The following is a 26,835-nucleotide window of genomic DNA, read 5'->3' as shown; positions in this document are numbered from 1 at the left end:
CAGCCCCTCCCCTGGGGTCAGCACAGAAGGCACAGGAAGATCCCAAACTCATTTCTGAATCCACCCATTTCCCATCATTAATCAGGCTGAGGAGAATCCACCAAAAATATATTTCCCTGAACCAGCCCTCGCCCCTCCACCACCCTCCCCCTACCCGGTGCCATAAAGTGTTTTCATTTTGAAACAAACCTTCCCTTTTGCTGTCCACTCCAACTCCCATGTTGTTGGGCGCCCAGCATTCTCGGCGCGTTGGGTTTCCCCGGCCCGCCTCTGCCCCAGAGTAGCCAGCCCTCTCGTGCGGGTGTTTACAGGCCACTCCAGTCTCCTGCCGCCTGTTCGTCCGGTTCCACGGCAGCGTTTCCCCTCAGCGTCGCCTTCAAGCACACGGACGCCATCCCCCGCCCACTATGGAGTTCATTGCTACTGGTGAAGACTGTCCTTCCGAGTAGGATTCAAAATTTTTGAGGTTTCCCGTCTGATTTCGCCACTGGGGCGATGGCTGATTGGAAACAAGACGCAGGACTTGCCGACTCAACCCGTCAAGACTCCCCCTTCCCCTCCTCCCAGGCCGATTCTCCTTGTGTCCCCCAACGGATCCCGGAAACCACTCTGTTCTGGACAAAGTCGACGACTGATCTTCTGCACTCCTGCAGTGGGGAATTTACCACCCTCAAGAAAGGGTCAAGAAATCCCTTCCCATCTCAGTCCTAAATGGCTGCCCCCCCTCCCCTTTTATTCAGAGGCAACTCCCCCCTTCCCAGGGGTATATGTAGATTCATAGCTGGGCCGATAGGGGCTATGTCTTCGACCCTTTGGAGGTCCTTTGAGACACCCCGAGGTCACAAAACATGCCCAAAACTACTTTGAGGCCTCATGAAACATCGTGAACTATGTCCTCCGAATCTGCACTGGAGTCTAGGAATTGCATACCCTCGTGAGGTCACGCTGCCCGGCGTGGATCTATTGTTGCATAAGCCCCATGTTGTCAAGGTTTCCCGTCTGCATCTCGTGTGCATCATCCGCTTCCATAGTTACCCTGAACATTTCCCAGGGTTCTACCTGCCCAACTGCCCCCACACAGTCAGCCGTTACCGCGGGTAGGTATCATCTTCCCCCCCCCACCCTGATCCCTGTCTCTGCGCCCCCTCAAAAACCCTTCATCCCAGTCACCGTCAGCGGCTTCAACCCTTTTCCTGTTTTTGTTGATCTTCAAGGCCGGGAGAGGGTCCCGTTGTCAGAGGAAGCCTGCAGGAGGTGCTCCTGAGCCTTCCCACCATTGTGGGTAGTGTGCCCAAGCGAGGAACGCGGGGTTCAGTCTCCTGACGCCAGGTGCCCACCACCTACCTGGTGGGGAAAGGCATGGGGAGGGGTTGTGGGAAAGAACCGCAGGTGGGGGCTGGGTATGGGAAGTGGTGCCCAAAATCTCAACTGTTTTGGAGAACAACAAACCCATGATGGACAGGTAGATAGAATAGTGAAGAAGGCGTTTAGTACACTTGCCTTTATTAGTCAGTGCAGCAAGTATGGGAGTTGGAACGTCTTCATTAGGTCAACCCCACGGCAGCTGGGGAAGTGGCAAACTAAGACAAAGTAGCCCAGATGATGGCAGTTGGTGAATTAGAGATCTCCACCAACTCTGATACCGTTGAAATGGTGCACTCCCGGTTGACAACACCGCTGGTGCACAGTGACTTCCGTACCGTGGCTCACAGGAAGCTCTCTGAAGGGTTGACTATGTTGGGGAAAGCGGAAATGGAATTCAACCATCCCACCACTCCCAAACTTAGGACTTCCGATAAATGTGAGGTTTTGCTTTTTGGTAGAGAAAGTCAGTGCCGGACTTATACACTTAATGGTAGGGCCCTGGGGAGTGTTGCCGAATAAAGAGAGCTTGGAGTGCAGGTTCATAGCTCCTTGAAGGTCAAGTCACAGGTAGATAGAATAGTGAAGAAGGCGTTTAGTACACTTGCCTTTATTAGTCAGTGCAGCAAGTGTGGGAGTTGGACCGTCATGTTGCAGCTGTACAGGACGTTGATTAGGCCATATTTGGAATATTGTGTTCCGTTCTGATCTCCCTGCTATAGGAAAGACGTGGTTAAACTTGAACGGGTGCAGAAAGGACGTTGCCAGGGTTGGAGGGTTTGAGCTATAGGGAGAATCTGAAGAGGCTGGGGCTATTTTCCCTGGAGAGTCAGAGGCTGAGGGGTGACCCCATAGAGGTTTATAAAATCATGAGGGGGCATGGATAGAGTGAGTCGCCAAACCCTTTGCCCCAGTGTAAGGGACTCCAAAATTAGAAGGCCTCGTTCAAGGTGAGAGGGGAAAGATAAAAAAGCAATCTCAGAGGGAACTTTTTCACGTAGAGGGTGTCTGGAATGAGCTGCCAGAGGAAGTGGTAGAGGCTGGTACAATTGCAACATTTGAGAGGCATCTGGATGGGTATATGATTGGGAAGGGTTTGGAGGGATATGGGCCAGGTGCTGGCAGTTGGGACGAGATTGGGTTAGGATATCTGGTCGGCATGGACGGGTTGGACCGAAGGGTCTGCTTCCATGCTGTACATCTCTATGACTCGAAATGAGACTGGATTAATTTAGGATATCTTTTCAGCATGGACGGGTTGGACTGAAGGGTTTGTTTCCGTGTCGTACAACTCTAACTCTAAACTTGTGCAGTTTGTAGAGATTTGATTTGATTCATTATTGTCACATCTACCAAGATAACATGAAAGGTATTGTTTTGTATGCTATTCAGGCAAATCATACCTTACATAAGTACATCAGAGTAACAGAACTGAATGCAGATTATAGTGTCACAGCTACAGAGAAGGTGCAGTAGAAGATAGAGTGGAATGATAATTTATTGTTACTTGTATTTTTTACAAAAAAAATGTGAAAAGTCTTTTAAGGTCCCATCACACGGTGCCTATATCAAAAACATAAATCATAGATAAGGAAAAAAGTATTAAGACAAAGTCCATCTTAGTTCAATTCACAGCTCCTGGACTTAGAAAAAGATGGTACCCATATTCTTCACTGCTACAGAAAGCTGATGAAACCGCCACTGAAGAAGACTGCCACAAGAGGACTCTGGAATCCCAGGCTACAAGATACGAGCTGCGGGCCCTGACATCCTGACCCGGACTATGCCACTGCCTTTATTGAAGTATAACTTGACATGGACGCAATGACCGTATTAAAGATCAGCTCGAATATCTGAGAGGTGTGTTCAAAAATCTGAGGAGAGCAGGAAAGAAGCTGTTCTTGAAACTGTTGGTACATGTTTTCAAGCGTTTGTATCTTCTGTCCGATGAAAAAGGGTGGAACCGGGGTGGGAGGGGTCTTTAGTTATGTTTGCTGCTTCCTCATGGCAGCGGGAGTCAGTGGAAGGAAGCCCGGTTTGTGTGATGGACTGTGTTCACAACTCTGTAACTTGCTGAGGTCTTCGCAGCAGAGAAGTTGCCATACTGCTTTCTGTGGTGCATCTATTAAAATTGGTAAGTGTCATTGTGGGCGTGCTGAATTTCCTTAGCCTCTTGAGGAAGTAGAGGTGTTGGTGTGCTTTCTTGGCTGTAGCATTGCCATGGATTGTCAGTGATAATTACTCCTAGGAACTTGAAGCTCTTGATCATCTCAACCTCAGCACCATTGATACAAATGGTTGTGTCCTCCACGCTGCGTCCTGAAGTCGATTACAAGAGGTTATTGTCTTCACACTCTGTCATAAGCTCTCTATCTGTTTCCTGTACTCTGTGTCATTATTGTTTACCTTTACACGGTAATTCCTTCTGACAAGTGAGTCTTCCATTAATTGATCACGCTCTTGGATGGACCTCAGGATGGTTCACTGGCCAGAATGGGCACCAGAACACAGAAGGGGCCCCTTGAAGGGTCTACCATGCAATCCAAACCCTGGGCAGTCCAGACCGAATAGCCTGTTTCTGCGCTGGTACAATTTTCAAGGCCAGGGTGAGAGGTGTAAATTGCAGGGAAAGATTGGACTGGATTTCTCAGTTTAAGGTGCAAAACCTCTTGCAGCAAATGCAAAGAGGGATAGGGTTAACCCTGCAAGTGTCAAAGATTATAGTCCTTATTTCATTGGCCTGGCCTTGGCCAAAGTTGTTCCTTAAAGCTGTGCTCCCAAGACAAATTAACAGGGTACTTACACTTCTCCAGTACTGCAAAGCTTTCAAAGTATTTGATAATGGAACATTTATTGCAATAATGCAGAGGTCAAACCTAAAATAGTAACAGAGTGGTAGGTCCTTCCGTCTCTGGTCTGGTGTGATACAGGCAGCTCTTGAAACTTCGGCATGATCGGAGGTGAGTTTGGTGTTGAGAGCACAGTGGTGATTAGTATCATCTCTGTGTCGTGTTGCGACACTGCATTAGGGGGTGTGAAGGAGGTTTTCAGAATTCCTGTCAGTCCCAGTGCTCTCTCATTGACTGGGCTCCCTCAGATTAACATAGGTGAAAGCAAAGTCTAAGTTCTCAGCTCAAGCTAACCACCAACAACAGTCTCCCAGCTGCTTCTCAGCACTGATTTTATTTAATACATCAGGTAATTTTTCTGTGAAGCCTGGTCATATGTGCACAGCATGATCCTTTTGGTGATATCAATGAACTTCTTGTGATCAAACTGAATGGGATGTGTTGGGAGTAGGAGTGTCAACAATGGGGCTTGACGTGAGTCGGGGTGTCAACATGGGGGTTGATTGGAGTAGGGGTGTCAGTGGGGTTTGATTGGAGTAGGGATGTCAACATGGGGTTTGATTGGAGTAGGGGTGTCAACAATGGGGCTTGATGTGAGTTGGGATGTCAACTTGGGGTTTGATTGGAGTAGGGGTGTGAACATGGGGTTTGATTGGAGTAGGGATGTCAACTTGGGGTTTGATTGGAGTAGTGGTGTGAACATGGGGTTTGATTGGAGTAGTGGTGTGAACATGGGGTTTGATTGGAGTAGGGGTGTGAACATGGGGTTTGATTGGAGTTGGGATGTCAACATGGGGTTTGATTGGAGTAGGGATGTCAACATGGGGTTTGATTGGAGTAGGGGTGTCAACATGGGGTTTGATTGGAGTAGGGGTGTGAACATGGGGGTTTGATTGGAGTAGGGGTGTCAACATGGGGTTTGATTAGAGTAGGGGTGTGAACATGGGGTTTGATTGGAGTAGGGATATCAACAATGGGGTTTGATTGGAGGAGGGATGTCAACAATGGGGTTTGATTGGAGTAGGGGTGTGAACATGGGGTTTGATTGGAGTAGGGATATCAACAATGGGGTTTGATTGGAGTAGGGATGTCAACAATGGGGTTTGATTGGAGTAGGGATGTCAACAATGGGGTTTGATTGGAGTAGGGGTGTGAACATGGGGTTTGATTGGAGTAGGGATGTCAACAATGGGGTTTGATTGGAGTAGGGGTGTCAACATGGGGTTTGATTGGAGTAGGGGTGTCAACATGGGGTTTGATTGGAGTAGGGATATCAACAATGGGGTTTGATTGGAGTAGGGGTGTCAACAATGGGGTTTGATTGGAGTAGGGATATCAACAATGGGGTTTGATTGGAGTAGGGATGTCAACAATGGGGTTTGATTGGAGTAGGGATATCAACAATGGGGTTTGATTGGAGTAGGGGTGTCAACATGGGGTTTGATTGGAGTAGGGGTGTCAACATGGGGTTTGATTGGAGTAGGGATATCAACAATGGGGTTTGATTGGAGTAGGGGTGTCAACAATGGGATTTGATTGGAGTAGGGATGTCAACAATGGGGTTTGATTGGAGTAGGGGTGTGAACATGGGGTTTGATTGGAGTAGGGATATCAACAATGGGGTTTGATTGGAGTAGGGATGTCAACAATGGGGTTTGATTGGAGTAGGGATGTCAACAATGGGGTTTGATTGGAGTAGGGGTGTGAACATGGGGTTTGATTGGAGTAGGGATGTCAACAATGGGGTTTGATTGGAGTAGGGGTGTCAACATGGGGTTTGATTGGAGTAGGGGTGTCAACATGGGGTTTGATTGGAGTAGGGATATCAACAATGGGGTTTGATTGGAGTAGGGGTGTCAACAATGGGGTTTGATTGGAGTAGGGATATCAACAATGGGGTTTGATTGGAGTAGGGATGTCAACAATGGGGTTTGATTGGAGTAGGGATATCAACAATGGGGTTTGATTGGAGTAGGGGTGTCAACATGGGGTTTGATTGGAGTAGGGGTGTCAACATGGGGTTTGATTGGAGTAGGGATATCAACAATGGGGTTTGATTGGAGTAGGGGTGTCAACAATGGGATTTGATTGGAGTAGGGATGTCAACAATGGGGTTTGATTGGAGTAGGGGTGTGAACATGGGGTTTGATTGGAGTAGGGATATCAACAATGGGGTTTGATTGGAGTAGGGATATCAACAATGGGGTTTGATTGGAGTAGGGATGTCAACATGGGGTTTGATTGGAGTAGGGATGTCAACAATGGGGTTTGATCGGAGTAGGGATATCAACAATGGGGTTTGATTGGAGTAGGGATGTCAACATGGGGTTTGATTGGAGTAGGGATGTCAACAATGGGGTTTGATTGGAGTAGGGATATCAACAATGGGGTTTGATTGGAGTAGGGATATCAACAATGGGGTTTGATTGGAGTAGGGGTGTCAACAATGGGGTTTGATTGGAGTAGGGATGTCAACAATGGGGTTTGATTGGAGTAGGGGTGTCAACATGGGGTTTGATTGGAGTAGGGGTGTCAACATGGGGTTTGATTGGAGTAGGGATATCAACAATGGGGTTTGATTGGAGTAGGGGTGTCAACAATGGGGTTTGATTGGAGTAGGGATATCAACAATGGGGTTTGATTGGAGTAGGGGTGTCAACATGGAGTTTGATTGGAGTAGGGGTGTCAACATGGGGTTTGATTGGAGTAGGGGTGTCAACAATGGGGTTTGGGTGCGGAAGTGTAAATAATGGGTTTGATGGGTGTAGGAGTTTCAACATTGCAATTTAATGAGTATGGAAGTGTCAATGGAATTTGATGGGTGTAAACATTTCACTGATGCAATATATTGTGTGCTGGGGTGTCACTGATGGGTGTAGAGGTATCTCTAATGGGTGTAGGTGTGTTCCTAATGGGATTTGATGGGAGTAGAGGTATCACTAAAGGGGTTTGATGAGGGTAGGACTGTCACTGACTGGATTTGATGGGTGGAGGAGTGTTGGGCTGGCACTGATGGGATTTGATGTGTATTGGGGTGTCATTAATGGTATTTGATGTGTATAGGTGTATTATTGATGGGATTTGATGGGTGGAGGAGTGTCACTGATGGGATTTGATGTGTATTGGGGTGACATTAATGGTATTTGATGGGTGTAGGGATGTCATTAATAGGATTTGATGGGTTTAGGGTTGTCAGTGATTGGATTTGATGAGGGTAGGGGTGTCAGTGATGGGGTTTGATGGGTGTAGGAGTGTCAGGGATGGAATTTGTTGAGGGTGGGGTTGTCAGGGATGAGGTTTGATGAGTGCAGGGGTATCAGTGATGGAATTTGATGTGTGTAAGGGGTGTCATTGATTGGATTTGATGAGGGTAGGGTTGTCAGGGATGGAATTTGATGAGGGTAGAGTTGTCAGGGATGGAATTTGATGAGTGTAGGGATGTCAGTGATGGGATTTGATGTTATAGGGGTGTCAGTGATGGGATTTGATGTGTGTAGAGGTGTCATTGATGGGATTTGATGCGTGTAGGGGTGTCAGTGATGGGATTTAATGTGTGTAGGGGTGTCATTGATGGGATTTGATGGGTGTAGAGTTGTCAGGGTTGGAATTTGATGAGAGTAGGGTTGTTAGGGATGGAATTTGATAAGTGTAGGGGTGTCAGTGATGGGGTTTGATGAGTGTAGGGGTGTCACTGATGGAATTTGTTGGGTGGAGGGGTGTCCATGATGGGATTTGATGTGTATATGGGGTGTCATTGATGGGATTTATTAGGTGTAAGGGTGTCACTGATAGGATTTGATGAGGTTAGAGTTGTCTGGGATGGAATTTGATGAGTGTAGGGGTGTCACTGATGGGATTTGTTGGGCGTAAGGGTGTCACTGATGGGATTTGATGTGTATATGGGGTGTCAGTGATGGGATTTGTTGGGTGTAAGGGTGTCACTGATGGGATTTGATGTGTATATGGTGTGACATTGATGGGATTTGTTGGATGGAAGGGTGTCATTGATGAGTTTTGATGTGTATATGGTGTGACATTGATGGGATTTGTTAGGTGTAAGGGTGTCACTGATGGGATTTGATGAGGGTAGAGTTGTCTGGGATGGAATTTGATGAGTGTAGGGTTGTTAGGGATGGAATTTGATAAGTGTAGGGGTGTCAGTGATGGGATTTGATGTGTGTAAGGGTGTCACTGATGGGATTTGATGTGTATAAGGGTGTTACTGATGGGATTTGATGTGTATAAGGGTGTCATTGATGGGATTTGATGGTGTAGGATTGTCAGGGATGGAATTTGATGAGGGTAGAGTTGTCAGGGATGGAATTTGATGAGGGTAGGGGTGTCAGTGATGGGATTTGATGGGTGTAGGATTGTCAAGAATGGGATTTGATGAGTGTAGGGGTGTCAGTGATGGGATTTGATGAGTGTAGGATTGTCAGGGATGGGATTTGATGAGTGTAGGGGTGTCAGTGATGGGATTTGATGGGTGTAAGGGGGTCACTGATGGGATTTGATGAAGATAAGGCTGGCACTGATGGAAAATGATGGGTACAGGGGCGTCACTGGTAGAAAGCGATGAATATAGGCATCTCACTGATATCTGGGGTCCCATCTCAGGTTGCCAAGAGATATCAGCAAATGTGTTATCACTGATGTTGCTCCTTGTTAACCCTGCAGCCATTATAACAGGCGGGAAGTGGGAGGAGAACCGCACATCGACGACCAGGAAGCCTGGCCAGCAGAGGCAGCGTGTCGCGCCGTGGCCGGGAGCGGTGAGGGCGGGTGACGTCTCGGACAAGCCACAGGAGGAGCACAGCGAGATGGTGGGTGTCCACAGCGCATGTGTGCCCAGCCCCGTGCAGTTCCCCCACCGGATCTCCCCCTGCTTGGGTTGAGGGGAAGGGAGAGGTAGTGAGGCGGAAGGGCATCCAGAGGGGGTGGGGTGCTGATTAACGGGAGGAGGTGGCAGAAGTGAGCAGCTAGCGCTAAAATGAGAGCTGTACATGGTGATTGGCCTGCTGGATGACCAACCCAGCAACGTGTCACTAATAACCAGGAGTCAGCATCACAGACACTGCTAGCACCGAAGCAGGCCATTCAGCCCATTGTGGTTGTGCCAGCGGCTCACCTTTGCCAACTCCACTGCTTCCCACCCCTATATACACATACAAAAAAAAACCTGTGGTCCAAATGATTTAGCTTTTGGGCGATGATCCGAATCTGTAGTGAAATCTGCCTCCACCAAGCTGTCCTGGTTGTAGAAACGTCGACAATATGTGCAAGGGTCGGCCCTGTGCCACCGTTCATTACAATCGTGGCTGATCATGCAATCTCAGTAGCCCCCTCCCGCTTTCTCTCCCTATCCCTTGAGCCCCTTGTCCAGCTCCCTCTTGAATCTATGTAAAGTACTGGCCCCAACAGCTTCCTGTGGGAGAGAATTCCACAGGTTCACAACCCTCTGAGTGAACAAATTCTTCCTTATCTCAGTCCTAAATGGCTTACCCCTTATTCTTAGACTGTGACCCCCCCCCCCTCCCCCCCCCCTCCCCCAACCCCACCCAGTTCTGGACTTCCCCAACATTGGGAAATCCTCTCTGCATCTAGCCTGTCCAGTCGCGTCAAGATTTTAGATGTTTCTATGAGACTCCCCCAACTCGTGCATCTAAATTCCAGCGAGTACATGCCCAGTTGATCCAGTCTTTGTTTGTATGTCAGTCCTTCCATCCCGGGGAATCAGTATGGTGAACCTCTGGATGCCCTCAATAACGAGAATGTCCTTCCTCAGATGAGGAAACCAAAACTGCGCACAATACTTGAGGTGTGGCCTCACCAAGGCCCTGTATAACTACAGCAAAACATTCTTACTCTGATACCCTCTTGGGATCCTACCCTTCCATCTTTTCTGCACTCTGTCTAAAGCCTTCGTGTCCATTGGAAAGAGCAAGGCCCAGGGTGAAAGCAATAGTAAAGGCAAGGGTGCCCTATAAGCAGGTTCACAATGACCTTATTCCTTTTGCAATCAATGTCTCTGTTTATAATGACCATAAATCCATTTGCCTTTTCGGCAACAGGGGTCCAAATTCCACAACAGCAATTGGACAACAAATGACATCAAAATTGGAGGTGTAGTGGACAGCGAAGAGGGTTACCTCAGATTACAACACGATCTGGACCAGATGGGCTGAGAAGTGGCAGATGGAGTTTAATTCAGACAAATGTGAGGTGCTGCATTTTGGGAAAGTAAATCTTAGCAGGACTTATACACTTAATGGTAAGGTCCTAGGGAGTGTTGCTGAACAAAGAGACCTTGGAGTGCAGGTTCCTAGCTCCTTGAAAGCGGAGTCGCAGGTAGATAGGATAGTGAAGGAGGAGTTTGGTATGCTTTCCTTTATTGGTCAGAGTATTGAGTGCAGGAGTTGGGAGGGTCATGTTGCGGCTGTACAGGACATTGGTTAGGCCACTGTTGGAATGTTACGTGCAATTCTGGTCTCCTTCCTATCGGAAAGATGTTGTGAAACTTGAAAGGGTTCAGAAAAGATTTACAAGGATGTTCAAAGTTTGGGAAAAGATTTGTAGCTCGGATGCTCGTTGTTGTGGTTCTGTTCGCCGAGCTGGGAGTTGGTGTTGCAGACGTTTCGTCCCCTGTCTAGGTGACATCCTCAGTGCTTGGGAGCCTCCTGTGAAGCGCTTCTGTGATCTTTCCTCCGGCATTTATAGTGATTTGTTCTGCCGCTTCTGGTTGTCAGTTCCAGCTGTCCATTGCAGTGGCTGGTATATTGGGTCCAGCTCAATGTGTTTGTTGATTGAATCTGTGGATGAGTGCCATGCCTCTAGGAATTCCCTGGCTGTTCTCTGTTTGCCTTGTCCGATAATAGTAATGTTGTCCCAGTTGAATTCATGTTGCTTGTCATCTGTGTGTGTGGCTACGAAGGATAGCTGGTCGTGTCGTTTCGTGGCTAGTTTGGTGTTCAAGGATGCGGGTTGTTAGCTGTCTTCCTGTTTGTCCTATGTAGTGTTTTGTGCAGTCCTTGCATGGGATTTTGTACACTACGTTGGTTTTGCTCATGCTGGGTATCGGGTCCTTAGTCCTGGTGAGTTGTTGTCTGAGAGTGGCTGTTGGTTTGTGTGCTGTTATGAGTCCTAGTGGTCGCAGTAGTCTTGCTGTCAGTTCAGGTCAAGCACATCGACCTGGACCCAATATACCGGCCACTGCGGCGGACAGCTGGAACTGACAACCGGAAGTGGCAGATACAAATCACTATAAATGCCGGAGGAAACATCACAGAAGCGCTTCACATGAGGCTTCCAAGCACTGAGGATGTCACCTAGACAGGGGACAAAACGTCTGCAACACAAATTCCCAGCTCGGCGAACAGAATCACAACAGCAAGGATGTTGCCGGGGTGGGAGGATTTGAGCTATAGGGAGAGGCTGAACAGGCTGGGGCTGTTTTCCCTGGAGCGTTGGAGGCTGAGGGGTGACCTTATAGAGGTTTACAAAATTATGAGGGGCATAAATATACAAAGTCTTTTCCCTGGGGCGGGGGAGTCCAGAACTAGAGGGCATAGGTTTAGGGTGAGAGGGGAAAGATATAAAAGAGATGTAAGGGGCAACTTTTTCACACAGAGGGTGGTACGTGTATGGAATGAGCTGCCAGAGGAAGTGGTGGAGGCTGGTACAATGACAACATTTAAGAGGCATTTGGATGGGTATATGAATAGGAAGGGTTTGGAGGGATATGGGCCAGGTGCTGGCAGGTGGGACTACATCGGGTTGGGATATCTGGGTCAGCATGGATGGGTTGGACCGAAGGGTCTGTTTCCATGCTGTACATCTCTATGACTCTAAATCAGGAATTAAAAGGCTACAATCAGTTATGGTAACTGTGGGACGATCATGGAATGCCCACAGTGCAGGAAGAGGCCATTTGGCCCATCAGCTCCCTCAGAACAGCATCCCATCCAGACCCACTTCATCCTAAACTAATTAAGCAGGGGGACGGGAACATCAATTGTAGCTCCAGTGTCCAGGAGGTTGAGAGTGGTGAGGTCACAAATAAGGTTTTAAGGTCACGAGTGCACCAGTAGTCAGGATGCTGGTTTGAACTGTGTCTAATTCAACGTCAGGAGCATCCGGAATAAGGTGGGTGAACTGGCAGCATGGGTTGGTACCTGGGACTTCAAAGTTGTGGCCATTTCAGAGACACAGGTAGAGCAGGGACAGGAAAGGTTGTTGCAGGTTCCGGGATTTCAATGTTTCAGTAAGGGCAGCACAGTGGCTTAGTGGTTAGCACTGCTCCCTCACAGCACCAGGGCCCCAGGTTCGATTCCAGCTTTGGGCGACTGACTGTGTGGAGTTTGCACGTTTTCCCCATGTCTGTGTGGGTTTCCTCCGGGTGCTCTGGTTTCCTCCCACATTCCAAAGATGTGTGGGGCAGGTCAATTGTCCATAGCGTTAGGTGCATTAGTCAGAAGAGGATGGGTTACTCTTCGGAGGGTCAATGTGGACTTGTTGGGCCGAAGGGCCTGTTTCCACACTGTAGGGAATCTAATCTAACAGAGAAGATGGTAAAAAAGAGGGGGGAGGTGTGGCATTGTTGGTGAAGGACGGTATTATGATGGCAGAAAGGATGTCTGAGGACCTGTCGACTGAGGTAGTATGGGCTGAAGTTAGAAACAGGAAAGGAGAGGTCATCCTGTTGGGAGTTTTCTATAGGTCTCCGAATAGTTCCAGAGATGTAGAGGAAAGGATAGCAAAGATAATTCTGGATAAGAGCGAGAGTGACAGGGTAGTTGTTATGGGGGACTTTAACTTTCCAAATATTGACTGAGAATGCTATAGTTTGAGTACTTTAGATGGGTCAGTTTTTGTCCAATGTGTACAGAAGGTTTCCTGACACAGTATGTAGACGGGCCAACAAGGGGCGAGGCCATATTGGATTTGGTACTGGGTAATGAACTCGGCCAGGTGTTAGATTTGGAGGTAGGTGAGCACTTTAATGATAGTGACCACAAGTAAGTTATGGTTACTTTAGCAGTGGGGAGAAAGTGAGGTCTGCAGATGCTGCAGATCAGAGCTGAAAATGTGTTGCTGGAAAAGCGCAGCAGATCAGGCAGCTTCCAAGGAGCAGGAGATTCGACGTTTCGGGCATATGCCCTTCTTCAGGAATGAGGAAAGTGTGTCCAGCAAGCTAAGATAAAAGGTAGGGAGGAGGGACTTGGGGGAGGGGCGTTGGAGATGTGGTAGGTGGAAGGAGGTCAAGCTGAGGGTGATAGGCCGGAGTGGGGTGGGGGCGGATGGGTCAGGAAGAAGATTGCAGGTTAGGAAGGCAGTGCTGAGTTCGAGGGATTTGACTGAGACAAGGTGGGGGAAGGGGAAATGAGGAAACTGGAGAAATCTGAGTTCATTTGAATACATTTTTAGCAATGGAAAGGGATAGGGATACACCGGAAGGCAACAGTCATAGCTGGGGGGAAAGGCAATTATGATGTGATTCGGCAAGATTTAGGATGCATAGGATAGGGAAGGAGACTGCAGGGGGTGGGCACAATTGAAATGTGGAGCTTATTCAAGGAACAGCTACTGCGTGTCCTTGATAAGTATGTATCAGTCAGGCAGGGAGGAAGTGGTTGAGCGAGGGAACTATGGTTTACTAAAGAAGTTGAATCTCATGTTAAGAGGAAGAAGGAGGCTTATGTTAGAAGGAGACATGAAGGCTCAGTTACAGCGCTTGAGAGTTTCAAGATAGCCAGGAAAGACCTAAAGAGAGAGCTAAGAAAAGACATGAGAAGTCATTGACAGATAGGATCAAGGAAAACCCTAAAGCTTTCTATCGGTATATCAGGAATAAAAGAATGACTAGTGTAAGATTAGGGCCAATCAAGGACTGTAGGGGGAAGTTGTGTGTGGAGTCTGAGGAGATAGGGGAAGTGCTAAATGACTATTTTTCATCAGTATTCACACTGGAAAAAGACAAAGTTGTTGAGAGTACTGAGATACGGGCAACTAGGCTAGATGGGATTGAGGTTCACAAGGAGATGTTAGAATTTTGGAAAGTGTGAAAATAGATAAGTCTCCTGGGCCGGATGGGATTTATCCTCTAGGAAGCCAGGGAGGAGATTGCCGAGCCTTTGGCTTTGATCTTTATGTCCTCATTGTCTACAGGAATAGTGCCAGAAGACTGGAGGATAGCAAATGTTGTCCCCTTCTTCAAGAAGGGGAGTAGAGACAACCCTGGCAATTATAGACCAGTGAGCCTTACTTCGGTTGTGGGTAAAGTGTTGGAAAAGGTTATAAGAGATAGGATTTATAATCATCTAGAAAAGAATAAGTTGATTAGGGATAGTCAATACAGTTTTGTGAAGGGTAGGTTATGCCTCACTAACCTTAGTGAGTTCTTTGAGAAGGTGACCAAACAGGTGGATGAGGGTAAAGCAGTGGATGTGGTGTATATGGGTTTCAGTCAGGTGTTTGATAAGGTTCCCCACGGTAGGCTACTGCACCAAACACGGAGGTATGGGATTGTGGGTGATTTAGCGGTTGGGATCAGAAATTGGCTCACTGAAAGAAGGCAGAGGGTGGTGGTTGATGGGAAATGTTCATCCTGGAGCTCAGTTCCCAGAGGGGTACCACAGGGTCTGTTCTGGGGCCACTGCTGTTGGTCATTTTTATAAATGACCTGGATGAGGGTGTGGAAGGATGGGTTAGTAAATTTGCGGATGACACTAAGGTCGGTGGAGTTGTGGATAGTGCGGAATGATGTTGTGGGTTACAGAGGGACGTCGATAAGCTGCAGAGCTGGGCTGGGAGGTGGCAGATGGAGTTTAATGTGGAAAAGTGTGAGATGATTCACTTTGGAAGGAGTAACAGGAATGCAGAGTACTGGGCTAATGGTAAGATTCTTGGTCATGTAGATGAGCAGAGAGATCTCGGTGTCCATGTACATAGATCCCTGAAAGTTGCCACCCAGTTTGATAGGAAGGTGTACGGTGTGTTAGCTTTTATCGGGAGAGGGACTGAATTTCGGAGCCACAAGGTCATGCTGCAGCTGTACAAAACTCTGGTGCGGCCGCACTTGGAGTATTGCGTACAGTTCTGGTCACCACATTATAGGAAGGATGTGGAAGCTTTGGAAAGGGTTCAGAGGAGATTTCCCGGGATGTTTCCTGGTAATGGAGGGAAGGTCTTATGGGGAAAGGCTGAGGGACTTGAGGCTGTTTCCGTTAGAGAGAAGGAGGTTGAGAGGTGACTTAATTGAGACGTCTAAGATAATCCGAGGGTTAGATAGGGTGGACAGTGAGAGGCTTTTCCCTCAGACGGTGATGGCTAGCACGAGGGGACACAGCTTTAAACTGAGGGGGTGATAGATACAGGACAGAGGGCAGAGGGAGTTTCTTTACTCAGAGAGTAGTCGGGGGCATGGAACGCACTGTCTGTAACAGGAGTAGACTCGCCAACTTTAGGGGCATTTAAATGGGCATTGGTTAAACATTTAGATGAGAATGGGATAGTGTAGTACAGACGGGCTTCAGATTGGTTTCACAGGTCGGCACAACATTGAAGGGCCGAAGCGCCTGTACTGTGCTGGAATGTTCTCTATTCTATCCTCGTAGCCCTCTACGGAGATTTTAACCATGGCTAATCCACCTTTGCATGCACATCCCTAGACACTACAAGGCAATTTTTAAAATGGCCAATCCACCTCACATGCACATCTTTGAACTGTGGGTGGGAAGCAGAGCACCCGGCAGAAACCCCCACAGACACGGGGAGAACGTGACGCGAGACAGTCACCCAGCCAGGTCCCTGACGCTGTGAGCGCTAACCACACCGCCCACCTCGTGGCTTGAAAACTCATCTGGTTCACTGTTGTCGTTCAGCAAAGGAAATCTGCCACCCTTACCCAGTCTGGGCCTACATGAGACTCCAACCCCTCAGTCATACAGCGCACTCTGAAATGCCCTCTTCAACGGCCAAGCCAGCCCCTTGAATTCAAGAAGATAGCCATGCTGCTGGGGCTATTGGGATTAGGCAGAAAACGTCAGTGATGCTCACATCTCATGAATAACCGAAACTGGTGGACCGATAGATAGAGAAACAGGGCAGAGGGGCGATGTTGAGAGTATGACTCTGAATGATGAGGACAACTGAGGACTGGTTTGGGGGTTGAGGGAGGAGGGGGAGGCCTCTCTGAACAGCCATGATTGTGTCATCTACAAATTTGGCAGCATCCGAGGAGCAGGAGAATCGACGTTTCCGGCATAAGCCCTTCTTCGGGAGCGAGGGGCTTATGACCGGAACATCGAATCACCTGCTCCTCGGATGCTGCCCGACCTGGGCATCAGCAGTCCTCACTTTCTCCTCAATGGCAAACCTCCCAACTGTGACCCCACTTTCAAAAGCAAACAGCAGGGATCTGAAAACTGAGCCTCGCTGAAGACCACATGAGGCAGAATGCCATTCACAAAGGCAAGCCACCAACTATTACCCTCCGTTTCCTTTTATTAAGCCAACTTTGGATCCATTTCTGCACGGTCACTTTTACTTTATTGACCACTCGACCACTTGGGATCTTGTCAAACGCCTTATGTAAATCCATCGATGAAATCCATCCACAGCATTACCCTTCTCACCACCTCTTTGAAGAATTCAGTCGAATTTGTAAGGCATGGCCTTCCCTGAACAAAGCCATGCTGATTATCCCTGAGCAGTCCAAGCCTTTCTCACTGACAGTTTACTGACAGAATCTCAGGACTGATTCTAACAGCTTGCCCACCACTGAAGTAGAGCTAAATGGCCCATAATTGTTTGGCATTTCCTTTGCGGGTCGAGAGTGTGTGGTGCTGGAAAAGCACAGCAGGGTCAGGCAACATCCGAGGGGGGGCGGGCGAATCGACGTTTCGGGCATAAGCCCGTCATCAGGATTCCTCCTGCCCGGAAACGTCGATTCTCCTGCTCCTCGGATGCTGCCTGACCCCGCTGTGCTTTTCCGGCACCACACACACTCTCGACTCTGATCTCCAGTCCTCACTTTCTCCTGGTGTTTCCTTTTTAACAACAGAAGCACACTTGCGTTCCCCTGTGGGGTGGGGTGGGGAGGGAGGGGGTCAGCCCTGCTCTTATTAAAGGGCGGAATGGGCTTGAAGGACCGAATGGCCAAACCCTGCTTCCAGGTTCTCTGCTCACACAGTGAGGGTCCATGCACAGACTGGGAGACAGTGGCAGTGAAGAGGTGGGGACACGGTGAACGGGCCAAGCACAGAGATGGACATTGAATGAGCAGCGTGGTGGGTAAAAACATGAGTGAGGGCTGGTGTACGGAGACAGTTGTAAGGGCAATGTAGACAGAGCATGGGTGAGGGAGTGCGAGAGATGATTGAGCAGGGATGAATACAGGGCACCACGGTGGCTCAGTGGTCAGCATTGCTCCCTCAGAGCACCAGAGACCCAGACTTGATTCCAGGAGTTTGTGCATACCCACGTATCTGCGTGGGTTTCCTCTGAGTGCTCTGGTTTCTTCCCACAGTCCAAAGAGGTGCAGGTTAGGGTGGATTGGCCGTGCTAAATTGTCCCCGTAGTGCCCAGGGATGTGCAGGTTAGGGTGGATTGGCCGTGCTAAATTGTCCCCGTAGTGCCCAGGGATGTGCAGGTTAGGGTGGGATTGGCCGTGCTATATTGTCCCCGTAGTGCCCAGGGATGTGCAGGTTAGGGTGGGATTGGCCGTGCTAAATTGTCCCCTTGGTGCCCAGGGATGTGCGGGTTAGGGTGGGTTGGCCGTGCTAAATTGTCCCCGTAGTGCCCAGGGATGTGCAGGTTAGGGTGGGTTGGCCGTGCTAAATTGTCCCCGTAGTGCCCAGGGATGTGCAGGTTAGGGTGGGTTGGCCGTGCTAAATTGTCCCCGTAGTGCCCAGGGATGTGCAGGTTAAGGTGGGTTGGCCGTGCTAAATTGTCCCCGTAGTGCCCAGGGATGTGCAGGCTAGACAAGCTAGCCGTGGGAAATGCAGGGTTAGAGAGGTGGACTGGGTTTGGGTGGGATGCTCTTCGGAGGGTCGGCGTGGACCCGATGGGCCGAATGGTCTGGTTCCACACCGTAGGGACTCTATGAGTGTGTGGGAGCGGCACAGAGGGAGGAATTGGTCGGAAACTAAAGACTCCTTTCACCAGCTTTCCTCCCATCCCACTCAACGAAACATTGTGAGCAGCCACTGATTGACGTGATGGTCCTGTGCTCTCCTCCTCTCTGTCTAGCGCGAGTGCCTGTCCCTCCACATCGGCCAGGCCGGCGTGCAACTCGGCAATGCATGCTGGGAACTGTACTGCCTGGAGCACCGCATCAAGCCCGACGGTAAAATGCGCCCTCCAAAGTCCGGCGGCTTGCAAGACGACTCCTTCCACACCTTCTTCAGCGAGACCGGGGCGGGGAAGCTCGTTCCCCGGGCCGTCTTCATCGATCTGGAGCCCACCGTGGTAGGTAAGGGCGGGGAGGGGGGGAAACGAAGAATGCGCCGGCTCGCCCGAGCAGGTTGGAGAGAAAATGGGGCGTCCGCCAGAGAAGCTTCCGCGGTTACCCAGGCGACGCTGCGTCTAAACCACGCGGCCGCACATCGGTTCAGCATCCCTGGGGGTGGGAGCCTGAGCACGCTTTTAAGGTGTGAGGAGAGGGATTTGAAAAAGACAGGAAGGGCAAATCCTTCAGCCAGAGGGTGGTTTGTATGTGGAATTTCATGAAGAAGTGGTGGATGTGGGCACAATTATGTTGCTTAAAAGATGAGTACAGTGCAGATAGCCCATCGACTCTGTGCGGACCCTCCATACAGCCCCCACCACCGGTAGATAAAAGTGGAAGTAAGGCCATTCGGCCCGTTGAGTCCATTCAATCATGGCTGATGGACATTTCATCGCCACTTACCCGCACCATCCCCGTCGCCCTTAATTCCTTGCGAGCTCAAGAATTTATCAATCTCTGCCTTGAAGACATTTAACGTCCCGGCCTCCACTGCACTCCGTGGTAACGAATCCCCACAGGCCCACCACTCTCCGGCTGAAGAAATGCCTCCTCATTTCCGTTCTAAATTGACCCCCCTTCTAATTGTAAGGCCCTAGTCTCCCCCCGCCTGACGGAAACAAATTCCCAGAACCCACCCTTTCTAAGCCACGCATTATCTTGTAAGTTTCTATTAGATCTCCCCATAACCTTCTAAACTCGAATGAATATATTCCCAGGATCCTCAGCCGTTCATCGCCTACCATTCCGTGTGAATGACGAGGCAAATGGGATCTCTTCTTAATTAAGGCGTTAAATGCGTGAGTAAGGAGGTGATGTTGGAGCTATCAATGATGTTAGTTAGACCACAGTGTGTGCAATTCTGGTCACTGTGCTATACAGGGAAGGTGTCATTGCACTGAGGAGGGAGCAGAAGAGATTCATTAGGATGAGGGTTTCAGCAGCAGATGAATTGGGTCAGATGGAGATGGGGAGTGCAACAGGAATATTTTCAGTCGAGAACAGGATTTTCAGTTTGAGTCGGGAAGCCAATATTTGTCAGTGAGCAGTGTTGGCGGTGTCACTGAACATCAGAGTAACTCGTCGCACTCACGGTCCTTCAGGGGATTGTGTGTCAATTGTCGGACTGTCACACCCTCAAACACACCAGGATCCTTCCTCTCAGAACCTCGCACCACCTCATGTATCCCAGCAAGTGGAGCACTCAGTTAATCATTCACCATTTCTCACACCGTCCCCCAGATGAGGTCCGTACCGGCACCTACCGACAGCTCTTCCACCCTGAGCAGCTGATCACCGGCAAGGAGGACGCGGCTAACAACTACGCCCGGGGCCACTGCTCCATCGGCAAGGAGATCGTGGATTTGGTCCTGGATCGCATCCGGAAGCTGGTAGGTTGTTCGTTCAGATCACATTCCTGGCTCTCCCCATGCATACTTTCCCCAGGGATGGCGACCCGAGTTCCTCTGCGGACCAGGTTGGCGAGAGGTGCTACAGCCTGTTTGACCGTAACAGCCAAAGCAAGGCGCTGCTCAATCCTTCCCTTCGATAGGGTGGCACGGTGGCCCAGTGGTTAGCACTGCTGCATCACAGCACCAGGGTCCCGGGTTCGATCCCAGCCTCGGGCGACTGTGTGTGTGGAGTTTGCACATTCTCCCCGTGTCTGCGTGGGTTTCCTCTGCATGCTCCGGTTTCCTCCCACAATCCAAAGATTTGCACGTTAGGGCGGGTTGTCCGTGCTAAATTGTCCCCGTAGTGCCCAGGGATGTGCAGGTTCGGGTGGATTGGCCGTGCTAAATTGTCCCCGTAGTGCCCAGGGATGTGCAGGTTAGGGTGGATTGGCCGTGCTAAATTGTCCCCGTAGTGCCCAGGGATGTGCAGGTTAGGGTGGATTGGCCGTGCTAAATTGTCCCCGTAGTGCCCAGGGATGTGCAGGTTAGGGTGGATTGGCCGTGCTAAATTGTCCCGTAGTGCCCAGGGATGTGCAGGGTTAGGGTGGATTGGCCGTGCTAAATTGCCCCCGTAGTGCCCAGGGATGTGCAGGTTAGGGTGGATTGGCCGTGCTAAATTGTCCCTGTAGTGCCCAGGGATGTGCAGGTTAGGGTGGATTGGCCGTGCTAAATTGTCCCCGTAGTGCCCAGGGATGTGCAGGTTAGGGTGGATTGGCCGTGCTAAATTGTCCCCGTAGTGCCCAGGGATGTGCAGGTTAGGGTGGATTGGCCGTGCTAAATTGTCCCCGTAGTGCCCAGGGATGTGCAGGTTAGGGTGGATTGGCCGTGCTAAATTGTCCCGTAGTGCCCAGGGATGTGCAGGGTTAGGGTGGATTGGCCGTGCTAAATTGCCCCCGTAGTGCCCAGGGATGTGCAGGTTAGGGTGGATTGGCCGTGCTAAATTGTCCCTGTAGTGCCCAGGGATGTGCAGGTTAGGGTGGATTGGCCGTGCTAAATTGCCCCCGTAGTGCCCAGGGATGTGCAGGTTAGGGTGGATTGGCCGTGCTAAATTGTCCCCGTAGTGCCCAGGGATGTGCAGGTTAGGGTGGATTGGCCGTGCTAAATTGTCCCGTAGTGCCCAGGGATGTGCAGGGTTAGGGTGGATTGGCCGTGCTAAATTGTCCCTGTAGTGCCCAGGGATGTGCAGGTTAGGGTGGATTGGCCGTGCTAAATTGTCCCTGTAGTGTTAGGTGCATTAGTCAGCGGGAAATGGGTCTGGGTGGGTTACTCTTCGGAGGGTCGGTGTGGACTGGTTGGGCTGAAGGGCCTGTTTCCACACTGTAGGAAATCTAATCTAAATTTGACCTGTCCAGTCAGATGATGCTGGAACAGGTCCCTAAGGGTTTTGGTCAAGGTGGTCGCTTGTAAGGAGGACAGATGTGGAAAGTATTATTACTGCAGAGACGCAAGAATTAAATTACGCTAATTGTCACGTGTACTCACATGAGTACAGTGAAAAGTTTAGCGGTGGCCATTTGCGACACCAATCTGAGGTACAGAATCCAAGATGGTGTTATTAACACTGAGGAGAATGGTCTCAAGCTACAATCTGATATGGATCAACCAGTAAATTGGGCCGAGCAACAGCAATTGAAATGTAATCCTGATAAGTGCGAGGTGGTGCATTTGGGGTCTAATAAGGGAATGGTATGCACAATGCATGGTAGCTCCCTAGGGAGTACTGAGCAAGAAAGGGACTTCGGTGTATGAGTCCCTGAAGGCGTCAGCGCAGGTAGGCAGGGTGCTGAAGACAGGGATGCTGACCTTGATGAGTTAGGGCACAGAATACAGGGACAAGGAAGTCTCGCCACAACTTGGTAAGGCGTTGGTTCGGCCACAGATGGAATACTGCGTGCAGTTCTGATCGTCCATCCTATCGGGAAAGACGCGATGGCACTGGGGAGGGCGCGGAGCGGATTCACCAGGACGTTGCCCGGAAAAGAAGGTCTCCGTCACGTGGAGAGACGAGGTAGACCCGGAGCAGAGGAGGGAGTCTGACCGAGGGATACGGCATTGTGAGAGGCGTATTCACGGCAGATTGCGAGAATCTCTTCCCCCACGGCACGTGTTTAAACAAGTGGTTTGGAGGAACTATTTTTCACCCAGAAGACAGGGGGAATATGGAAGGTGCTGTGCCTGAGAGGGTGGTGGAGGCAGGGACTCTGGCAACATTTAAGAAGCATCTGGACAAGCACTCAAAACGCCAGGGCTTGGCGACGCCATGGACCCAGTGCAGGGAAATGGGATGAGCACAGTTTAGTCTCTGTTGGTGTGCATTCACATAGTGGGCCGCACGCCCGGTTTTAATGCTGCATGACTCAAAGGAATTGTCTGTTTGTCCAAATATGGGATCTGCGTTTCACTGGCACCATGTACGTTTGTCCCAAAGTGCCCCTTGAGCTGACTGTTTCGCCAAGAGCAAGGCAAAGAGTCAAGGATTGATGTGAGTCTGGAGTCACGTGGATTACCTTCCCCTCCAGGACACTGATGGGTTTTTATGCCAATCCAGTGGCTCACCAGCCTGGGTCTCCGGGTTACTCGTCCAGTGACATTAGCACAGTGCAGCCAACCTTCCCCAGATCCTGCGACTCTGGGGGCTGGAAGCAGGTCGGTGGATCAGAAGTAGCAGACTGGGTGTCCTCAAAACTTTACACTCGTCTTCGCACTTCCTCTCCGGAGTGTCCTGGCAGGGCCTGACAAGAACAGAGACACAGGAGGAGGCCATTCAGTCTCCATAGTCTGGGGTGGCTCAGTGGTTAGTACTGCTGCCTCAGGGCGCCAGGGATCCGGGTGCAATTCCAGCCTCGTGCAACCGTCCGTGTGGAGTTTGCACATTCTCCCTCCGTGTCTGCGTGGGTTTCCTCTGGGTGTTCTGGGTTCCTCCCACAATCCAAAGATGTGCAGGTTAGGGTGGATTGACCGTGCTAAATTGTCCCCGTAGTGCCCAGGGATGTGCAGGTTGGGGTGGATTAGTGAGGGGTAAATGTAACGTATCAGGGTAGAGGAAAGGGTCTGGGTGGGGTGCTCTTCGGAGGGACGGTGTGGACCTGTTGGGCCGTACTGCCTGATTCCACACTGTCAGGATTCGATGATTCTAGCCTGATTCTGTGGCCCATCATACCGTGGTCCATCTACATCCTAACCGTATCTACCTGCAATGGCTTAATAATCTTTCACGCAGACATGTCAAACAGAAATATTCAACCTATCTCCCGTCTCGACAGCCTTTGGGTGGAGAGGACTCCAATTTTCCATTCCCCTTTCTGTAAAGACCTGCTTCCAGTCCTTAGCCCTGAAGAGCCTGGCTTCAATTTTTAAGGTTCCTACCCCTTGCTCCAACACCCTCACCCAGCCGGAAGAATTTATTTCTCTCTGTCTATCCTTATCGACTCTTCAGGGCAACGATTGGATCATCTCTTAATCCAAAAGGGTTGCGACGATGCTGTCACTTTGAGACGTCATTATTACCCTGGTTTCTTTTTTCAAAGAGAAGTTGTATGGCAAATATACCGAGCTGTCTCTGAGAAGCTAAACAATTTGTGAGGCTTTGGGATTTTGTTTTAAAGTTGGAACAGCGAAAGCAGCTTTTTACGTGGCCAACGATCTCAGGCCAGGCCTTCTAGGTTTTAGGTTTAATTTTCAGTAGAAGCCTTTGGGATATCAAAAGAGTTGGCAGCTTCACTGGATATTTCCCAGCTGCTATTTTCCATCAATTTCTTTTGTTGTTGTTTCCTCCTGGATTGGATAACTGCATGTGAAAATCGGTATCTGAATTTGAGAAGGGGTGTATTGATGGGATGTTATTATATTGGAACAGTTAATCAGTATAAGGTACTGTATCTGTTATTCCATTAAGTTTATCAGTAGTTGAGTTATTCTAAGTTCTTGTTTGTTTGTATTTTAACTAGCGTGTTTCAAAAAATTATGTTTTGCTCAATAGTTTGACCATCACGTCTGGGACACTTCACCTCTCCCTTTAACATAAGAAAACGTCAGGGTCTGTGGAGGGGTGAGGTGGGGGGTGGTGACAGACCATAACAATACACATTCAGTGCTTGGGACCTTTCTTCACAGTGGCACAGTAGTTAGCACTGCTGCCTCACAGCGCCAGAGACCCGGGTTCAATTCCCGCCTCAGGCGACTCACTGTGTGGAGTTTGCACGTTCTCCCCGTGTCTGCGTGGGTTTCCTCCGGGTGCTCCGGTTTCCTCCCACAGTCCAAAGATGTGCGGGTCAGGTGAATTGGCCATGCTAAATTGCCCGTAGTGTTAGGTAAGGGGTAAATGTAGGGGTATGGGTGGGTTGCGCTTCGGCGGGTCAGTGTGGACTTGTTGGGCTGAAGGGCCTGTTTCCACACTGTAAGTAATCTAAATCTAATCTAATCTAATCTTGACTCGGACTTTCTTTCCTGTCCCACCCTCCTCCAGGCTGATCTGTGCACGGGGCTCCAGGGTTTCCTCATCTTCCACAGTTTCGGAGGAGGCACCGGCTCCGGTTTCACCTCCCTCCTGATGGAGAGGCTCTCCGTCGACTACGGCAAGAAATCCAAGCTGGAGTTTTCCGTCTACCCGGCTCCCCAGATCTCCACCGCGGTGGTCGAGCCCTACAACGCGTTGCTGGTCACCCACAGCACCCTGGAGCACTCCGACTGCGCCTTCCTGGTGGACAACGAGGCCATTTACAACATCTGCCAGCGCAACCTGGACATCGAGTGCCCGACCTACACCAACCTCAACCGCCTGGTGGCGCAGGTGGTGTCCTCCATCACGGTCTCTCTGCGGTTCGAGGGCGCCCTCAACGTGGACCTGACGGAGTTCCAGACCAACCTGGTCCCCTACCCCCGCATCCACTTCCCCCTGACCACCTACGCCCCCCTCATCTCGAAGGAAGAGAACGAGGACACCTGGCACACCACGCTGAAGATCACCAAGGCCTGCTTCAAGCCAGGCAACCAGATGGTCAAGTGCGACCTCCACTCTGGCAAGTACATGGCGTGCTGTATGCTGTACCGAGGGGACGTGCCGGCGAAGGAGATCAACACCTCCATCGCCACCATCAAGAGCATGCGTGCGGTCAGCTTTGTGGATTGGTGCCCAACCGGATTCAAGGTGAGTCCCTCTCGGAATTACAATGAAAGCTGTCCCCCTTCGGCGTTCCCCTTGGCGGAGAGATCGTGCAGCAGAAGAGTTCGAGTTAAGGTTATTTCTTTCCCTCCTTTATTCTGTCAAGGGTCCTTGGCAAAGCCCCCAACCCTAGCTGTCCCTTGAACTATGCTGGCCACTCATTAAGACTCTAGTCAGACCACATTTGGAGTATTGTGTGAGTTTTGGGCCCCATATCTCAGGAAGGATGTACTGGCTCTGGAGTGGGTTCAGAGGAGCTGCATAAGAATGGTCCCCCAACAACCCACCCTCCCATCCTGGCACCTTCCCCTGCCACCACAGGAATTGCAAAACCTGCACCCACACCTCCTCCCTCACCTCCATCCAAGGCCCTAAAGGAGCCTTCCACATCCATCAAAGTTTTACCTGCACATCCACCAATATCACTTATTGTATCCGTCGCTCCCGATGCGGTCTCCTCTAACATTGGGGAGACTGGACACCTCCGAGCAGAGCGCTTTAGGGAACACCCGCACTAATCAACCACACCGCCCTGTGGCCCAACATTTCAACTCCCCCTCCCACTCTGCCGAGGACATGGAGATCCTGGGCCTCCTTCACCGCCGCTCCCTCACCACCAGACGCCTGGAGGAAGAATGCCTCATCTTCCCCCTCGGAACACTTCAACCCCAGGGCATCAATGTGGACTTCAACAGTTTCCTCATTTCCTCTTCCCCCACCTCACCCCAGTTCCAACCTTCCAGCTCAGCACCGTCCCCATGACCTGTCCCACCTGCCAATCTCCCTTCCCACCTATCCGCTCCACCCACCCCTCTGACCTATCACCTCCATCCCCACCCCCATCCACCTATTGTACTCTTTGCTACCTTCCCTCACCCTCCCCTCTGACCTATCACCTCCATCCCCACCCCCATCCACCTATTGTACTCTTTGCTACCTTCCCTCACCCTCCCCTCTGACCTATCACCTCCATCCCCACCCCCATCCACCTACTGTACTCTATGCTACCTTCCCCCACTCTCCCCTCTGACCTCTCACCTCCGTCCCCACCCCCATTCACCTATTGTCCACTTTGCTACCTTCCCCCACCCTCCCCTCTGACCTATCACCTCCATCCCCACCCCCATTCACCTATTGTCCACTTTGCTACCTTCCCCCACCCTCCCCTCTGACCTATCACCTCCATCCCAACCCCCATTCACCTATCGTACTCTATGCTACCTTCCCCCACTCTCCCCTCTGACCTATCACCTCCATCCCCACCCCCATCCACCTATTGTCCACTTTGCTACCTTCCCCCACCCTCCCCTCTGACCTATCACCTCCATCCCCACCTCCATTCACCTATTGTACTCTATGTTACCTTCTCCCCACCCCCCTCCTATTTATCTCTCCACCCCGGAGGCTCCCTGCCTCTATTCCTGATGAAGGGATTTTGCCGAAACGTCGACTTTCCTGCTCCTGACCGACCCTGCTGTGCTTTTCCAGCACCACTCTAATCTAGACTCT

General features: G+C 50.3%; 1 protein-coding gene across 1 annotated transcript in view; it reads left to right on the top strand.

The window, feature by feature from the left end:
* The first annotated feature begins 1,599 nt into the window (after nt 1-1,599).
* Nucleotides 1,600-26,835, top strand: part of LOC132809088 (tubulin alpha-1B chain-like) — a 48,908-nt gene continuing 23,672 nt past the window's right edge. Inside the window, exons 1-5 of the mRNA XM_060822487.1 lie at nt 1,600-1,696; nt 8,889-9,034; nt 18,459-18,681; nt 19,957-20,105; nt 24,631-25,311. Coding sequence (XP_060678470.1) covers nt 1,600-1,696; nt 8,889-9,034; nt 18,459-18,681; nt 19,957-20,105; nt 24,631-25,311 — 1,296 coding nt within the window. The remainder of the gene's footprint in view (nt 1,697-8,888; nt 9,035-18,458; nt 18,682-19,956; nt 20,106-24,630; nt 25,312-26,835) is intronic.

This window comes from Hemiscyllium ocellatum, unplaced genomic scaffold, assembly GCF_020745735.1.
Source record: "Hemiscyllium ocellatum isolate sHemOce1 unplaced genomic scaffold, sHemOce1.pat.X.cur. R1, whole genome shotgun sequence".
NCBI lineage: Eukaryota > Metazoa > Chordata > Chondrichthyes > Orectolobiformes > Hemiscylliidae > Hemiscyllium > Hemiscyllium ocellatum.
Note: the sequence above shows the minus strand (reverse complement) of the source record. Positions and strands in the feature narration are given on the sequence as shown.